Below are 17648 nucleotides of genomic sequence, written 5' to 3'. Positions count from 1 at the left end.
CAGGGCTGGTGTCTGGTCCCTGTCCTTTTCGAACAGCCCTGCTCAGCCCTGCCCTGGGTACTTCACACCCACCTGCCCTCGTGGCCAGCGGCGGCCTGTGTGGCTGGGAGCCCGGTCAGAGGCCGCTGGGGCCGCCTCAGTAGGTGGTGCGTCGAGGGCGCTGGGGACGGCAGCGGGCACCCTGGCGGGCCGCGTGCAGCCGGAGAGATGCCACATCCCTGCTCCTCTGAAACGAAAAGCAAGCAAAAGCTCACGTCCTGGGCCCCCCTCCCCAAGAGGTGTTGCCCTAAGGGGGCTGCTGGCTCCCTCCTCCATCTGGCCCTTGAGCTCTATGAGGGAGCCGGGAGCCTGCCTACAGCACCCTGCCCCATCTCATCCTTTCTGTCCTTCCCCTCTGCCTGGGCTGTGGGCAGTGCGAGCAGCTGCAAGGGTCAGGTGGTAGCCCTGCATCCACTGACCTCACCCTGTGCAAGGTGGGCCAGGCAGGGGCCAGCCCCTGGGAAAGCTGAGCCATGAGCACCCAACTTGTCAGCCCCACCTGTGGTCTCTGAACTGGAGTGGGGCAGGGAAAAGAGCACGAGTGGGTGGCCTGCTTGTGCCCTTCCCCCAACCCCCCCCAGCCCTCATCACGATACCCCCTTCTCTCCTGGCAAGACCTTGGCCTGGCTGTTGCCAGTCATTCAGTTTTCTTGGGTCTCTTGGGACCAGCTGTGGGGGTGATCAGGGCCCCTGTATTCCACACCACCACCCTTTCACTCTCACCCGAAGCTGCCTCACTCGTCCCTACTCCCATCTGGGACCCTCTACAGCCACACTGGGTATACCGTTCAGTGACTGAGATGGTGTGGGAGTCCCTCCCCTGGGGGTGGGACCCACGGCTGGTCTGGAGCTGGATCCATGCACCCTACGGTGCACCTGAGGCCCCCTACCCCCACATTAGCTGGTTAAAGCATGCAGGGGCTCTGCCCAGATTGGAGACTGACCTGCAGTCTAACCCTAACCCTGGGGAGAGGGTGACCAGATAGTTCGGTCTGCCTGGTTTTCTGGTTCCAGACATTTCCAGCTGTGCCCAAGACACAGAGAAAGAAAACTTCCTGTCCTCAGGAAGCTGTGGCTGCCAAGGGCCAATGGCCCTAAAAGCAGTTAGGAGAGCGGTCAGTGCTCTGGAATGGACAGGGCTCTCCCTAGTCCTCCAGACGTCCCACCGGAGGAGGCTCACACCCAGCTTCCCATGAAGACACAGATGCGTGTGCTAAGCCCACTCTCACAGGCCCTTAGCAGCTCCTTGGAGGACACATACACATCTGCCTAAATCAGAAGTGGGGGGCACATGAGCCAGGCGCCCTGCCAGAACTTGGGGCACCTGCCACCCTGTGTGGAGAACACCCTGGGACACATGTGCGGGCCCACGCTGGGAGAGCCTGGCAGGAAGGCAGACCCTGCTGTCAGTGGCTGCCCAGGATTCTGCCAATGGCAGTCTGGGAGGCAGCTGCCTAGACCTGCAGGGACCCCTCATGGCTCCCCAAAGGACACGCCCCTGTAACCCTAAACATCCCTGCAAACAGTGGTGCCAAGGGGTGTGCTGCTTTTGTAGCTCCCAGCCAATGGGGGTGGGCATGGTCCCTAGGAGGAGCTCCAAGCACCCCATTCAGAGGTGACAGGGCCTGGGGGCAGGGAGGAGGGGGAAGCTTGGACCCAGAGCTTGCTCTCCTGAGCACGGAGCCTGCCAGGCAGGTCAGGGGGTAGAGTTCTCCATGTTGTGAAGACAGAGGTGGTGAGGGGGCTGGGGAACAGGGCAGGCAGGCTCTGAGTGAAAGGGGCCAGAGTCCCTGTTCTGCCTGTGACCTCCCTCCTGGCAGGAGAACAAGAGGTGGTTCAGGGTTCACCTCATCACCATTTCAGCTGAGTCCAAGTGTCAGCAAGCTTAGGGGAGGAGGGGGAACCCATAAAGAAGAGCTCAGGCTCTTTCACATCCTCAGGGACCATCTGGCACAAGCCTGGCACACCTGGCTTGTGAGCAGTAAACATAAACCAGTGGCGGGTAGGAGACCCACCTGCCCCACCTGTTTCCCATGCATGCGGGTGGCATCACCAAGACTCTCCCTGTAGGACATGCAAGGCTGGCATACTCCGCTCCAGGACAAGTGGGTGTGGACCAGAAGGTGCTTAGTTACCATACATCTATGGGAACACATCTGTGGCCCCAGTTCAATAGGGAAGGACTTTCCTGCGGGGCCACACCTTCTCACTCGGCTCCGCCTGGAGCTCCCAGGGGTAGGGGTGTCTTGGTCTCCAACAACTCCAGGGGCAGAGGGAAGTGGAGGCCATGAGCCCAACAGCTGGAGAGATGATGCCCCCTTCCAGCACTGCCTGACTAGAAGGGACAGCACCTGGGGCATGAGGGATGCAGGCTGGTGCTCACACTGGGATGACGACAGCCGGGCCCAAGCCCCTGTCCCAGCAGGGGCCCCTTCATGGGTACCCTGAGCACCCCCACGGGCAGTAGGAACACGGCTACGGGCCAACTATTATGCTCTTCACTCCCCAGAGAACACAAGGTGAGTGGCAGCATGTCCTTCCCACAGAGGTGGTTAAAGCAGGGGACGGGTGTGTGCTCACGGCCTACACCCGCAGCAGCTCAGCCACATCCCCGCCACGCTCCAGGGGCTCATCCCACCTGCTCTCGATCAGCTTATGAAAGTACACCAACAGGCTTCCAAAGGACAGACACGAATGCCCAGTCTCAGAAAATTAGTTTCACAAAGTTAATCTACACAAATCAAAACTCAAAACTGATGAAATAAAGACCACATGGCAGGGGCAGGGAAGAAAGGCAGAAGTCGGCATGAATTTATTATTTACATGGTGGTTAAGGACACAAATACAGTGGTCATACAAAAGCGCAGTTCAGAGACTGGCCACTGATAACACAGGTTGATACAGACATTCCAACTATGTTTCCTGCAAGTCAGGATGGGGAGTTAAATATGGGGGGACGGGGGGGGGGGGACACAACTGTCCACAACCACACTGCTGAGGACTCAGGGTTGGAGTCCACTTCTAAAATGCCATCTGGCAATTTCAGGTGAAAACCTGGATGCAGAACATCGGGGCCGCAGCTGCTAACAGCTCTCCAGGAGCGGGACGCCCACCTCTGAGGAAGGCACTGGGCCACGATGAAAGCCCCCAACTCACTCCAACCAACCCGAGCTCCCTCTACACTCCCAGAAACACAGCCCCACCTGGCCAAGTGTCCACACCCCGAAACACTTACAGAGTAGCCAGCTCAGGATTCAGAAAGAAGCAACCAGCTGCGTTCTGCGCCATCAACACAGCCGTCGGGGCCTCCTAGGGACCAGCGTCGCTGTGCTGGGACTTTGGGGGCAGGAAGGGAGAACACAGACATGGACACCTTTCAGGTCCCTAGCTTCCTCCCAGTGCCTGTTTCTAAACAGAACACACTGCAGGGCAATGATGGGAAGAAATGTGAAAGTACCTATGAACATATATATTGCACCTCACTTCCAGAGACGGAGGCTCCTGTCTACCAGCCGCCACTACCAGCTGATGCCTCTGTTGCTGCTGCTGCAAAGCGAGGGAGGGTGTCTCAGGAACCCACCTGGAGCCTGGTTGCCCTGGAGGGTCTTTCTGGGGAGACTTGGCCCTGCTCTGCCTCTTGGCCTCTGTGGGGTCACTATGTCTCAGGGAAGGTCACAAAAGCATGTTATCTTTTACTCTCCTGGACATCAAGTCGTCAGAGTCACCTGTTTCTTGGCACTTCAGAGTGGATTCCCTTGGGCCCGCTGGCCTTTCTGGGCAATGCTGGCACACAGGGCGGACACCACGGCCCTTGGTTTTGAGCAGAGCTGTTAACCCAGACTGGGGGCCAACCTGCACTGGTAGTATCGACAGCCTATTTAGAAAATCTCCTAAGTTCGAAAGCACTGGGGCAACCACCACCAACATAACCAAACATGACTCCAGGGAGGAGCCCAAGTCTCTGAAATCCTCTCCCGAGGGATCAGCAACATGACGCGAAGCCGTGGCTTCTGCAGTCTTCAGGCTCGGCTTCCTTCTCGTCGCGTCTAGGAAGGTCAGATCCATGGGCTGCTCTGTCAGGAAGCACCCGCTGCGCCTGTGCGTGTGGCCAGCACTTTCTAACTGCCCTGATGATCCAAGAATCCCAGCGGGTCTGCAGTGAGCGGGCATTTCAGTTTACAGTGGGGAAGGGAGCATGACAGCCAAAACTAGATTAATGAAGTCACGAGACACACGGCACACGGACACACGTTACTTACACACGCGCATATACGTGACAGAACTTCTGATGAGAAAATCCCTTCTCCACAGTGGACCACATAACAAACCACGAGACGCAGACCACAGAAACCCACGTGTGCTCTGCTCCCTGCCTCACTCCTACACAAACTCCACACCAGCACCTGCTTCAGAATTCTTTAAGTCAGCATCTTTAAGACCGCAAAAACAGACATGAAAGAAACAATAAAAAGACAGATTTCTTTACACAGATTTAAGCCAATAATTTTTAGCAAAATGATACAAAACTGTCTTAACCAAGTAGAAGATTGGTAGTTACAGTAGACTCGGCAGGGACACGGGTGCGCCACCACGGAGGGGACTGAAAGGCTCTTGGATGGGAGTTTGATTCTCTCTGCAACCGTCTCACTGCTTTCTTCCCAGCCCCGCTAGAACCGAGTTCATGGGGGCTCAGTGCAGCCCCTGGCGATGGCAGCGCTTGGAGTCTGTCCAGTTGGGTTTATGTTTTGTTTCCCCCATGGGCGTTGCTGGGTGGGTGGCCTGGAGAGCTCCCGGTGTTAACATTTCGGTTCTAGACCGGGGGCGTGTCACTAGTAACAGAGTAGATCAGCCATGCATTGTCTGCCCTCAGCAAAAAGGAGAGTTCTCATCGGTGCACGACAGACTGCAGACCACTGGACGCCACCCGACCGGGAATCTGTCGGAGCCAAAGCACAGGAGAAGGTCAGCGTGAGGCCAGAGGAGTGGAGCCGGTCAGGCTTGAGCACAAAACACCAGTAACAGTGCCCGGGGAGGAGGAAGGGACAGATGCCACCTAGCCCCTTTGGACATGTGCCCCCCAGCCGCTCTGGAAGGTCCCTCGAGGCCAGAACACGTGCAGCAGAAAGAGTGACAGGAAGATGGGGAAGGAAGAAGAGCCATGCAGGCAAGGAGGCCGCGGGGCCGCGAGCTCATGATCAGTCAGACCGGACGGAGTCCAAGCGGGCAAGAGATACCCAGTGCCCCCTTCCTAGAAAGTAGCCTGGTGTTCTGAAATAGAGGACCAGGCCCCGAGTGGGCACTGGGACTCCACTTGGGGGAAGACGTGAAAAGCACTTCCCATCAAGATGTCCCCCAAGAGTGCAGTCACGTTACAACTACAGCCGGTCTGCCCCGCGGTGCCGAGTGGACAGAAGCTGCAAGCCCTCAGCTGGGAGGAGCCACAAGAGTCGCCACCAAGAGGGGAGCTGGGCTTGGGAGGCCCAGCCATGCACCAACGGCAGGGAGCAGGCGGCTGTGGCTGATGGGTTAATACAGACGAGAGCGTGGACAAGATGCTGGGCAGAGACCAAGTTCGAAAAGAAAAGCAAACGAGGAGGACAGAAATCAATGCTAAAGGAAGAGAGATGACAAAGCCAGGACAGCAGAGACCATCAAGAGTGTCTCACGCAGCAAGAGCGCAAGAGGCCCCACCAAGCGCGGCCCCCACAGCCAGCACAATACAATACACGTCCGGCGACCAACCTGGGACCACGAGGCCCCGAGCCTTCTGGGGCCACTGGAGCCAAGACTGGGCTCCTGCTCCCCATGCCAGCTCCTGACTAGAGACCACGGCGAGGGCCAAAGGCCGACGGAAAGGATTCTGGGGTCACCCCAGACTGGACAGCCCACCGTAGCTGCTCTGGAATCCACATAAGGAGACGACCTGGGCTGGGGCCTGGCTCTATCTGGGGCACCTGGCATGCAAGCCCGACCCGCTGCGTGCTTCCTCAGGCCGGCGAGTGGGCGGCAGCTCCCACCCGGCCCGGCGCCTGCCGAGGAGCCCCGCCGTGAGCACACTCACCCAGTGCTGCCTTCCGACGGGGAGACGTGCAGCTACTTGCCGTGATGTTCGAAAGGAATGCTATTCTGAGGTGGGGGGAAAAGACAGCTGTTGGTAAGGGTTCCACTGGCTGGACCAGCACGTAAGGCCCTCCTGTTTCCACAAGTGCTGCCTTGCCTCAACCAGGTCCAGGACCCCTGGCTGGGGCTGCTCGAGGGGATCCTGGGACCACACAAGGAACTGGGTCCCACCTTTCCAGAGTGGCCCCTGCTCCTTGAGGATGGATCCATCAGGGAGGCCAATGAGGGAGATCCTTCCCAACTCCTCAAGCAGTAAGAGAACTGGATGCCCGGACAACAGCCCCTACACAAGGTCTTGGCATCAGGGGCTCCTGAGGCTTGTGCTCGGGAGGTGGAGAGGACACCACCTCCCCGTGACACAAGAACTGGATGTATTTTCTCACTGACACACGGAAAAGGACAGGGCTGTGGACCTTATTTGGAGAGCCAGAATTAAAACAAGTCAGCCCACCCGAAGGAAAAACTGGCACCACAGGTCAGCATTATGTTCTATTAACAGCACTGGATGAAAAAGACACTTCTCACAAAGAGAAACATCACACACAGGTGCAGCCGCCAGAAGCCTTTCAGTCTCCATGACATCCCAGCAACAGAGGCCAGATTCGCAGGCTGGGGTCAGGGGTGTGGGGACTGTAGTCCCTGGAGAAGGACAAGGGGGTGAGGAGTGGTGGCTAGGGCAAGGGACGTGTCACGTCCTCCCACCCCCAGCTGGAGAGGGTCAGCAGGGCCGTCCCCCAAGCAGCCGAGTGGCTCCAGGCGCTTGTATGCTGACGATGAGCTACCTCCTCGGCCTAGGTACACTGGCGCAGGATGCAACTCTCCTTGAGGAAAGGGAGCTGGTAAGAGGAGGCCGGGCTCGGTGCACACGTCGTGCTGGCCCCTGGATCCGTGTGTCATTGGCCCTATTCCTGCTTGCATCTTTTGGTGGGGGTTGGGGGTGGGGTGTGTGAATGGAGGCCACAGTCATAAAAGCTGGAGCAACTCTGATCACACCCTTGGTAGAGAGCAGTCTTTCAGAGTCTCTTAAGGAAGAGCACCTGGGGGATGATCAGGAAAACCTGAAGGAGAGAGCTGTCCAGCTGCCCTCAACATGAAGATCATAAGGAAACTCCCAGGGTAACTAGGGTGCTTCTTTTGGAAGGGACACACACAGATTGAATCTCTTCAGAGACTGGCTCCCCCCACCCCACTGTTCAGGCCCGCTTCTTCGTATGGAAAGCAGAGAGAACCAGGGGGCAAAGACATGCAATTGTGATGGAAAGATTTTACAGGAAAGGTCTTGAAGCTGTGTGCTGTCAACGTTCAGGGGTCATGGGCTGAATGAAGATGGACACAAGGTGGCGAAGAGGCTGGATTAAAACCCATAACTGCCTGGCACTCTCAGGACTCAGCCTCTTCCACTTCCCTCAATGATCCGCAAAGCAAAACACGTTTTCTTGTGTTAAAAAAGAAGTTAGCCTGCCCCTTCCTTGTCCTTGCTGGTGGAGGTGTTCTGGAGCCCTCTACCAGGCCCGCCTGGCCAGGCATGGTGAACACCTCCAGGGACCTGCTTCCAACTGCTAGCTCATGCATTCCAGGGCTTGTGGGAAGAAACCTGTTAAGCCCCTTCTGTGCCCTGTGGTGACAGAGGACGATCGTGGGGCTGGGAGTCCTCAGAGGTCCAATCTCATTACTGACCCACTGAGCCGCATAATTTGAACTACCTGCATCTTCAGTCTCTTAGAGAAAGTTACCATGTAAGAAAAACCCATTTCTAGTAGACTTGCCAGTAAATTACTAGTAAATTTGGCAGAAACATTATTTCACTTGATTAAAGTGTGCCTGGGCACACCTTGTTCCTCTGCCACAAGATCGGCTGGATGCCACAGGACTGAGGTTCTGGGAGTTCTCACAAAATGCTCGACCCACCAAATTCACCAACGTTCTACGCCCACTGCCCAGAAAGCACCGAGGAGGGCAGGACGCAAAGTGTAAACGTGAGGCATTGTGGTGAAGCACAGGGCCGCTGCCCCAGCACACGGCTGGGACCTGGGCTTCGGACATTCCTCAACCTGCCACCTGCCCGTCGAGCAGACACCAGGGGGTAGTCCCAGTCCCCACGGGACACTGGCTGAAGCAGGAGAAATGGTTCACTTACTTGGGTTGTTCCTGACCCGTCCGCCCCTACTGCCCTGACTGCAGGAGACCCTGACGCGACTTGAGGAAAAACGTTCGCATGTGGGCAAAGAGCTGCTCTGCTGAGGGAGGCACGGTAGCAAGCACGGAAGAACAGCGAGGAAAGCCACAGTGGGAAGAGGACATGGAGGGAGGGGGGCCCTGGGACCAGGCCCTGCACCTCTGAGCACACTTGCCGCGCCAGACAGAAGACAGACATCAGAAAGGGCACCAGAAGACAGAAGCCCTCGCCCCGAAGCACACTGCCAAGCGCTGGGCTCTAGAAGGCCTCTGCCCACAGCATTGCAGTGACAGCCGGCAACACACCACCCCTGCCACCCCTGCCCCGGCACTCTGCTGGGGGAATAGCTGGTCAACAAGATCGAGGACAGAGTCTTCAAGGCTGGATGTGCCCACAACAAATGGTGTGAGCAGGCTGGAAGCACCAGCCTGCACAGGGAAGATGGCCAAGGCTCCAAGGCTGCCCGGGGGCTGGGAGCCATGTGGAGGGCAGCAGGAGAGAGAGGGCCCTGTGGCACGTCCCAGCACAGCCTGAGGGGAGGGGTGCAGAGCCCTTACCTCACACAGCTCATCAAGGAGGCTCTCAACCAAGGGGCCAAGCTGCATTGAGGGGTACAACGTTACCCCATCAGTTAAAACACCAGAATATGGGAAGAAAGGGAAGGAAGGAAAGAAGGAATGCCTTTGAAACTATGACCTCACTCTGCTTGGAGCCCATAAGACCAGACCAAACGTGGAGAAGTCAGAGGCCCAGAGCACCCGACCTGGGCGAGCTCAGGTGCTGGCCCACGGGGTGCGTACCTGTGAGGTGGACATGCGGGAGGTATCTTGCCGGCCCGTGAGGTCAGATGAGGAGATGTTGACCGGGGCACCGCGGTGCAGCCGCATACTCACTTTCCGCTCTCTTTCCATGCCGGACACGGGCCTAGGAGAGGTGTTTGCTGGAGGAGAGGGAGACAGGGGCAAGCGTGAGGCCTCGGAATGCAGCCCCACACTCCAGCACAGGGTCTCTCCTTGAAAACCACGTCTAACAAGGACCCTCAGCTGCCTCAGTTTCAGGCACAGGACAGCTTACTGCACCCTAAGATTAGGCCGGCATCACAGGTTGATCCCTGGGAGTAAAGCACCAGGAGTCTAGTGGGAGGGTGGCTGGGGCCTCTGCCTACAAGGCCTGTCTTGACAGGCAAGGAAGAGGCTAAATGTTGTGTCATGAGAACAAGAGGCAAAGCAACAGAGCTCACAGGGAACATAATCCTTCAACAGGCCAACTTCTGAGAAACAGGTATTATGGAAGGCACTATCCCAGGTGGTTCCCTGGCGTGTCTAATTTCGGAAGCAAGAAATGAACAGAACGAGGACGCACACGCTTCACCCACAAGGCACACTGCCCAGACCCCATGAGGTCACACACTGGAGTGTCCAGAGCAAGCGACACACAAAATAGAACCCCTATTGCCTGCAGTGTGGGGACCAGGGTGAGCTGCAGCCCTGGGACCACTCACCAGTGTGTGAGGTAGGGGTGAGGGGGGTGGGAGGAGCCACCTCCTGTGTCCCCCTCAGCCGGCCCGAGGCCGTGGAAGGGAGGCCGCGGGTGGCTGGATTTCGGGAGTGTCTCAATCGCTCCTCTCGGTCCCGGCGTTCCCGCTCAGCATCGTCAGCTGCCCGGCTGGCTCCCTATGGAGGAAAGAGGGCGACACCAGAACTGAACTGGGTTTGGTGAAAAACCACCTGAGGCCCTTGGCCACCACTCGAAAAAACACGGGGGCATGTGTAACAGGCCCCCCCGAAGTCTGCAGCCTCTGACAAAAGTCAGGCGTTCCTCCCTCCAGGGGCGCGCTTGACCCGTCCCACGACCGAGGGCGAGCGGAACCGGGCTTGTCTCCTTTCCCAATAGAGGAAACCTCCACCCAGTCGCCTTATCACTCCTCAGAACCCAACCACCAACAGCATCTGGCAGCCCTCTTCTCTGCGATTATTCATGTGGGGATGGGAACCAGCGAAGGTCAGAGGCGGCCCAACGTGGCAACAGCTGGGGGAAGGCACCCATGCGACAGGCAGAAAGAAAGGACAGCATTTGGTCAGCTGAAGAGTCCAACCAGAGCCCAGATGCCTGGCTCGAGTCGATGTCCTGCTAGTGTGCATGAGACGAGAATAGCCGCCAGGCTCATCCCAGGTGGCGAGGCAGTGGGCACCACCTCAGCTAAACTAGCTGCTCCCAGAACAGCTAGTCAACACTTTCAGGGAGAAGCACAGGGACCCTGGATTTTAAGTGGTGACGCCAGGGTACCTGTCCTAGTAAAGGTTATGTCCTAATCACCAGCACCGTAAGGCAAGAATCTGCAAACTGCAGCCCATGGGCCAAATGCAGCCACACTCATTTGTGCAAATAGTTTTCTTGGCACAGTCATGCCTGCTCACTGACGCACTGCTTTGGTGGCTGTCCAGTTATACACAACACAGAGTCGAGCGGTCACAATGCCACACAGATGGCAGAGATAAAACCATTTATTGTCTGGCCCTTTATAGAAGAGGTTTGCCGAATCCCTGTGAGGGGTGACGATGTAAGAACAAAAAATTTGTTACAGTGGCTCTGGCAGGAAGTGCACCCTGATGTGCAGACTCCAAGGAACCTGCAGCACTGCCCCCAAAGGTTGTCCTTCAAAGGCCATCCTAATAAAGAGGTCTGGCAGGATGGCACGGGCCAGGTCCAGGGCACGCTGGCTCTGTGGGCTGGCACCAGCTTGAGGAGGCTGTGGTTCTCTGCCCTGATCTGGTCCGTGTGAGCACCCATGCACCCGTGAGGCCACGGGATAAGGCTTCCTGTTTTGCACTCTGAGGAGGAGGTTCTGTTCCTCCATCAGATTTTGTCACCCTAGAAATATGCCAATTTTTGTTTTAAGCTCACAGAACACATTTTTAATGAACGAGAAAGTGCAAATTAAAACAAAAAACTGGGATTCTGGCTGTAGTGTCAAAGATTAAACAAACTCCTACAACAGACTCAGAGACAGGTGGCCTGTTTTAGAGGAAACAAACTGAAGTCCAAGCTCCCACTCTATCCCACCCCGAGTCCTGACAGTGCACATGCACACAAACACGGGCTCATACTTAACGAACAAACTGGGTGACAAAGGAAATCAAATGTTAGGTCTAGCTCCTCACAAGGCCAAACGGAGACCTAACACACGGCACCTCCCAGGCCACCCAACCCCTGGGAGGCTGGGCCTCAGCACAGCCAGGTGAGGGGAGGAGGGGAATGTCTTCACCCCGCCCGGTGGGAGTCACATCCCCTTGACAAGGAATTCACAGACCAGTGCAGTCACAACATCCTGAGGACCGCAAAGTTCAAATGAGAGCCCTGGTCTGGGCAGACTTGCACTGTGGACTCCATCGTGGCCCTGAGGTGCCTCCTTGGCTTGCCTGCTGGCATTTTGCTTCTCAGAACCCCTTGTGCTCCCCATGTGGCAGCCATGCCTCCTGAAGCCCCACCCCCTATAGCTCCCAGAAAGGGATGGCAGCAGCTGGCAGCCTTTTGCTGACAGGCAAGCGCCTTCCACGCTGAGTGGTCAGTGAGCTGGGAGCACACTTACAAATTTGAGCATGTTCCAGTCGAACACGTAGTCATAGGAGAAACCCTGGCGATGGAACAAGTTCCTGAAGAGCTGTCTCAGGTATGAGTAGTCAGGCTTATCGTCAAAACGCAAGGAACGGCAGAAATTTAGGTACGTGGCGAATTCAGCTGTAAACACCAGAAGATTCAGAGGTAACCAGCAGTATTCCTGCCTGAGAGCCAAAATGGTGTCTGTCCACAGAACCTCTGACCACCCACGGCCACAGAGAGAGGCTGCGAACGCTGAAGCCTGAAACATCAGGCATGCTTTGGGGAAAGAGGATGAGAAAACTGAGCACCACAGAGCATAACAGCTTCATCGGAGACACTTATCCCAGGAGAAGTCTCACAACAACAAAAGGAAAACTCCCTGAGTTACGGCTCAGGAAGGCAGAGGAGCACCAGGGACAGAGGCTGTGGCCACTTGGAGGGGAGGCCACCTGCCCAGTCTTCAGCTCCCTAACTATGCAGGGCGCTGAGGGGGCTTTGGACAGCCAGCCTCTGGGGGGCTTCCCTAGTCCTTCTTCCAGACCTCACAGGCCCCTGCCCTCCCACAGAACTACAACTGGCTGACTGTCCACCGGACACTCACAAGGGTAGCCTTTGCACAACACCTCGATGGGAGTGGACATCTTCTTCTCACTGATCCTCTCATACTTCTGCCTCTTGGTAGCAGCCTTCAGGCCCTGCCAGGGCAGTGAGCCCAGGTTGAAGTACATGAGCACGTAGCCCAGAGACTCCAGGTCATCCCTTCGAGATTGTTCTGGATAGAGAGGAGAGCAGGTCAGGGCGGTGTGCCTGAGCATGCACAGCAACACCCCACAGATGCTGCCTGGGGATAAACTCAGAGCCTTAGAGAAGGACACGTGGAGTCTTTGCTTCTGCAGAAGCAACCCTGCTGTGCCGTTAGGAGATGCACTGCCACCCATTAGGAAGCCCCAGCACATGCTGTCCCTCACGCCTCACAAGGTCTGCAGGCCCAGATGCCAGCCTTTGCTACGAAGGTTTGATGCCAGCCTCTATACCCAGTGTGCCACAACCAACCCTCAGGGGCCCCAAGAGGCTGCAGGACAGCCAGAGCGGGAGGGCTCACCGATGCCAAGGTGTGTGTTGATGGAGGCGTACCGCGCCGTCCCAGTAAGGTTCTTGTTCTCACGGTAGGGGATGTGCTGGTGGGTGCGGGCGTCCCGGTACTTCTTAGCCAGCCCGAAGTCAATGATATAGACCAGGTTGCCCTTCTTACCCAGCCCCATGAGGAAGTTGTCCGGCTTCACATCTCGGTGAATGAAGTTCTTCGAGTGTATGTATTCAATACGACTAATCTGCAGGTGGAGAAGCAGGGGTGACAGGTTGAACCCCAGGTTGCAGCCTGGGGAACCCCAGGTTGCAGCCTGAGGTTGCAAGGGGAACCCTGGCCCACTTGCAAACATGCCCTGGCCTCCACGGGTCACTATCTCTTGCACAGTTAACAAGCTTCTGTTTTCTCTGTATGCACGCATGGCACAAAAAGGAAGCGAACAAGCCTGAAGGCCTCATCAGACTGATCAATCAAACCAGCCCTGTGCTGAGCACGTGGGCTGCCCTTCAGTGGAGAAAAATGAAGTCTTACCATTTGGTCAGCAAGGAGTAGGACGGTTTTGAGACTGAACTTCCTAGAGCAAAAGTTGAAGAGGTCTTCCAGGCTGGGTCCCAACAGTTCCATCACCATGACGTTGTAGTCCCCCTCAGCCCCGCACCACCGGATGGTGGGGATGCCCACTGCAAGAGAGTCTGCGTCAGTCCGCCTCCCGTGCATCTGCACTGAGGATGCCCGTGCCTGTGATGCTGATGGGGGGCGGCTGGGCAGGAGCAGCGAGAAGTGACGTGGGGAGAGGCTGGAAGGCCAATTTCACAGTGGGGGTGGAGTGAGGGGCTCAGGAGGAAGAGCCTCACTGGCTCCCACAACCGGGTCCCAGTCTCCCTACGACTGACATCCTGCACCAGTATGGTAAAGGTGTCACAGCTAATGACCCAATGCCGATACACTGTCATTAACTGAAGTGTATACTACTCAGACTTCCTCCGGTTTAACCTCACGCCCTCCGGCTGCTCTAGGACCTGTCCCAACCTCACATGACGAGTAGTCGTCACGTCTCCTTCAGCTGCTCTTGGCCAGGAGGGTCTCTCAGACTTTCCTGGTCTGAACGACCCCGAAGGTTTGGAGGAGGGCTGGGCAGTGATGCACGGGCTGTCCCTCTGCTGGCCTGTCTGTTTTTCTCGTTGTTAGTCTGGGCTTGTGGGTTTGGGGAGGAAGACCACAGAGGGGAAGTGCCCTTCTCATCACGTCCTGCCAGGGCTGTGCTGTCGACATGACTCCTCACCATGGCTGTACCCTTGGTCACGTGGCTGAGGTGCGTTTGTCATGTGTCTCCACTGGGGAGTTCCTCTTTCCTCCCCTGCCCATGCAGTCCTCCCTGCGGAGATGTCACTTATGAGGGCTTTTGGGCTCCCTTCCCAGAGGGCAGAGCATTTATATGTACGACTTGGAATGCTTCCACACAGATGTGTCTCTTCTCATCTACTTACTTGCTATTTTTTCCCATCAGTATGAGCCCACGAGTGTCTGTGTTACATTTTGGTCTGTACTCCAACACTGGATCACTTATTCTGTTGCTCCAAGCATCCCAGCCTTGCCTGCTTCTCAGCGAGCAGCTCCTGGGGCCCTTTAATACCCCACCACTGCAGGCTGTTTTGAGCACTGCATTCCTTTCTGGCACTGTAAGATGCTAAATACTTTTGATTTTGATATCAACAGGGCAACTTTTCACTTTTACAAATAAATATTTTAAAAATACATTTTACACATGACATGAGAACAAACTTAACAAAGTCCATAGGTTATAAGGCATAATGTGACAAAAGCTTGTGGCCTAGCATGAACACAGAAGCCCAACAGGCCCCGAGCACAAGAACCATAAAGAGCACAACACTGACATACATGACAGTCAAACTGCTCACTAGTGATAAACAGAACACCTTGAAGGCAGCCAGAGAAAAAAAGCAGAGTGGAGAAACATCTTCCAAGAACTGAGAAAAGAACTGACAATCTGCCGAAAAAAACCTCAGCAGAGACAAAAGGAAGATATTTTCAGATATACAAAGGGTGATGAATCAATCACCAGCACTGTGATATGTTAATAGGATGTCCTTCAGGCAGGAGGCAAACGATGCCACATGGAAGTGTGGGGCTACAGAAGGAATGAAAAGCACTGGAAATAACAAAAGTACATTAAAAATTTTTTAAATTTAAAAAGTATGACTGTTTATGGGACTTCCTTGGTGGCACAGTGGTTAAGAACCTGCCTGCCGATGCAGGGGACACAGGTTCTATCCCTGCTCCAGGAAGGTTCCACCTGTCATGCAGCAACTAAGCCCACGCGCCACAACCTCTGAGCCCATGCTCCAGGGCCCGGAGTCGCAACTACTGAGCCTGTATGCCATGACTCCTGAAGCTCAAAAGTGCCCTAGAACCCACACGCCGTAACCACTGAGCCCAAAATTCTGTAACCGCTACTGACGCCTGTATACCTAGAGCCTGTGCTCCACGACAAGAGAAGCACCACAGTGAGAAGCCCACGCATGGCAATCAAGAGCAGCTCCCGCTCACCTCGACTAGAGAAAGCCCACGCAAAGCAACGCGGACCCAGAGCAGCAAAAAATAAAATATTAAGACATGACTGCTTAAACAAAAATAACAATGCACTGCAGCGTTTACAACATGTAAATAAAACACATGACACTATCACACAGGCAGGCAAGGCAGTAGTCCACAAGGTCAGGTTCCTCTGCATCCTGCTGGAGATGACAGACCCTAACTGAACCACTAGAGCAACACCACAAAGACAGTGAAAAAATTCAACAGAGGAGGTCATCACAAGAAAAATCATTTAGAAATGTTTAAAAAAAAAAAAAACATAAAAAACAATTCAAAAAAAGGTTAAAAAGGAAGGAAACTGAAGCAAAGACCAGATGACACAAAAATAACAGCAAAGCCAATCCTGTCATTAATCACACTGAATGTAAACCCCACAGGTAAGGCACACTTTCTCAGACTAGACGGAAAAGAAAGGACCCACACCAAACACTCCTCAGGCACAACTAGGCCACAAGGAGGACAGCGCACCGCACCAGCATCAGACGAGAGGGGCGGCGTCAGCATCAGCCACGGCAGACTGGTGCAGAAGAGTCTGTCCAGGGATACTACCAGTCATCTCAGTGATAAACGCAACAGCTAATCAAGAAAACATATATTCTAAGTGTTCACACAGATAACAACAGAATACATGAAGCAATACCGCAAGGAGAGAGACAAATCCACAACCTGACTAGAGACGTCAATCACCCCTCACAGCAGCAGAACAAGCTTTTTCCCCCCAGGGCATTTATCAAGACACATCACATTCTTGTCAGAAAACAAGCTTCAATAAAGTTAAAAAGATTCAAGTTATACAACATATTTTCTCAGAAAACAGTGGAATTCATTTAGAAATAAATAACAGTTCTATGGGAAAAAATCCTCAGATATCTGGAAGCTAAATAATACAGTTCAAAATAATTTATGGATCAAAAGAGGAATTAGCATTTTGAACTACAGGAAAAAGAAAACTCATCAGGATCTGAGATGTTGCTATGGTAGGGGGAAAACTTTATAGCCACTAAATGCCTATACTATAGAAAACACATCAATGATCTCAGCTTCCATCTTAGGAAAACAGTTAAACCCTAAGCAATCAGAAGTGAAATAAAAGATCACAGCAGAAACGAATGAAACAGAAAACTAGGAAACAAGAGAAAATGACTGAGACCAAAGCTGGTCCTTTGAGCAGACTGTTGATAAGTCTCTAATGAGACTGCAGGGGAAACCAGAGAAGACACGAATTACCAACAGCAACAATGAGGGAATTCCCTGGAGGTTCACTGGTTAGCACTCCGTGCTTTCACTGTTGGGGGGCCAGGTTCTATTCCTGGTCTGGGACCTAAGATCTCACAAGCTGCATGGCACAACCAAAAACACAACAAAATGAAAAACAAATACAACAAAACAAACAGGAATGAGAGGCAACATCACTAGATTCAGGCTTTCCAGGTGGCTCAATGGTAAAGATTCCACCTGCCAATGCAGGAGACACAAGAGACGTAGGTTCAGTCCTTGGGTTGGGAAGATCTCCTGGAGTAGGAAATGGCAACCCACTCTAGAATTCTTGCTAGGGTTTTGAAAACCCCATGGACAGAGGAGCCTGGGGGGCTACAGTCCGTGGGGTCACAAAGAGTCAGAATGACCAAGCAATTGAACACGCACAAACATGGGGCAATATAAACAGCTTTATGCCAATACATTCAGTAACTTAGGTGAAACAAACAAGTTATTTGAAAGATATGAACCAACAAAGCCCTTGTATGCTGCTGGTGGGAACATAAGTACAAGCGGTCTGGCAGTTTCTTCAAAGAGAAAAAACATTCACTACTTTTGGTTCAGCCATTCCATTCCTAGTCACTTACCCAGGAGGAAAAGGATATGAATGTCCATATATACACGAAAGTTCACAGCAGCTTTGTTTGGAGTGCCTGACACCTGGAACAAATCCAAGTGCCCATGAACAGGTGCAGGGATAAAGAAACTAGGCATCCAAGGGAATAACTCTCAGCAATAAAAAGGAGTAACCAT

The 17648-nt window shown here is 54.4% G+C and overlaps 1 protein-coding gene across 5 annotated transcripts in view; it reads right to left on the bottom strand.

The window, feature by feature from the left end:
- The window catches only part of CSNK1D (casein kinase 1 delta), a 36863-nt gene that overhangs the window by 719 nt on the left and 18496 nt on the right, over nucleotides 1–17648 (bottom strand). Inside the window, exons 1-8 of one of the 5 annotated variants that reach the window (XM_052658179.1) lie at nucleotides 14305–14386; nucleotides 13554–13702; nucleotides 13038–13266; nucleotides 12537–12707; nucleotides 11925–12073; nucleotides 9837–10008; nucleotides 9136–9275; nucleotides 73–226 (exon numbers count right to left, since the gene is read on the bottom strand). In XM_052658179.1, coding sequence (XP_052514139.1) covers nucleotides 137–226; nucleotides 9136–9275; nucleotides 9837–10008; nucleotides 11925–12073; nucleotides 12537–12707; nucleotides 13038–13266; nucleotides 13554–13702; nucleotides 14305–14347 — 1143 coding nt within the window. In that variant the 5' untranslated portion in view covers nucleotides 14348–14386 and the 3' untranslated portion in view covers nucleotides 73–136. Of the gene's footprint in view, nucleotides 1–72; nucleotides 227–2825; nucleotides 4976–6100; nucleotides 6166–9135; nucleotides 9276–9836; nucleotides 10009–11924; nucleotides 12074–12536; nucleotides 12708–13037; nucleotides 13267–13553; nucleotides 13703–14304; nucleotides 14387–17648 lie in introns of those variants that run through there. The other 4 variants (XM_052658177.1, XM_052658176.1, XM_052658174.1 and 1 more) reach the window with 4 other exon arrangements.

This window comes from Budorcas taxicolor, chromosome 19, assembly GCF_023091745.1.
Source record: "Budorcas taxicolor isolate Tak-1 chromosome 19, Takin1.1, whole genome shotgun sequence".
NCBI classification, from domain to species: domain Eukaryota; kingdom Metazoa; phylum Chordata; class Mammalia; order Artiodactyla; family Bovidae; genus Budorcas; species Budorcas taxicolor.
Note: the sequence above shows the minus strand (reverse complement) of the source record. Positions and strands in the feature narration are given on the sequence as shown.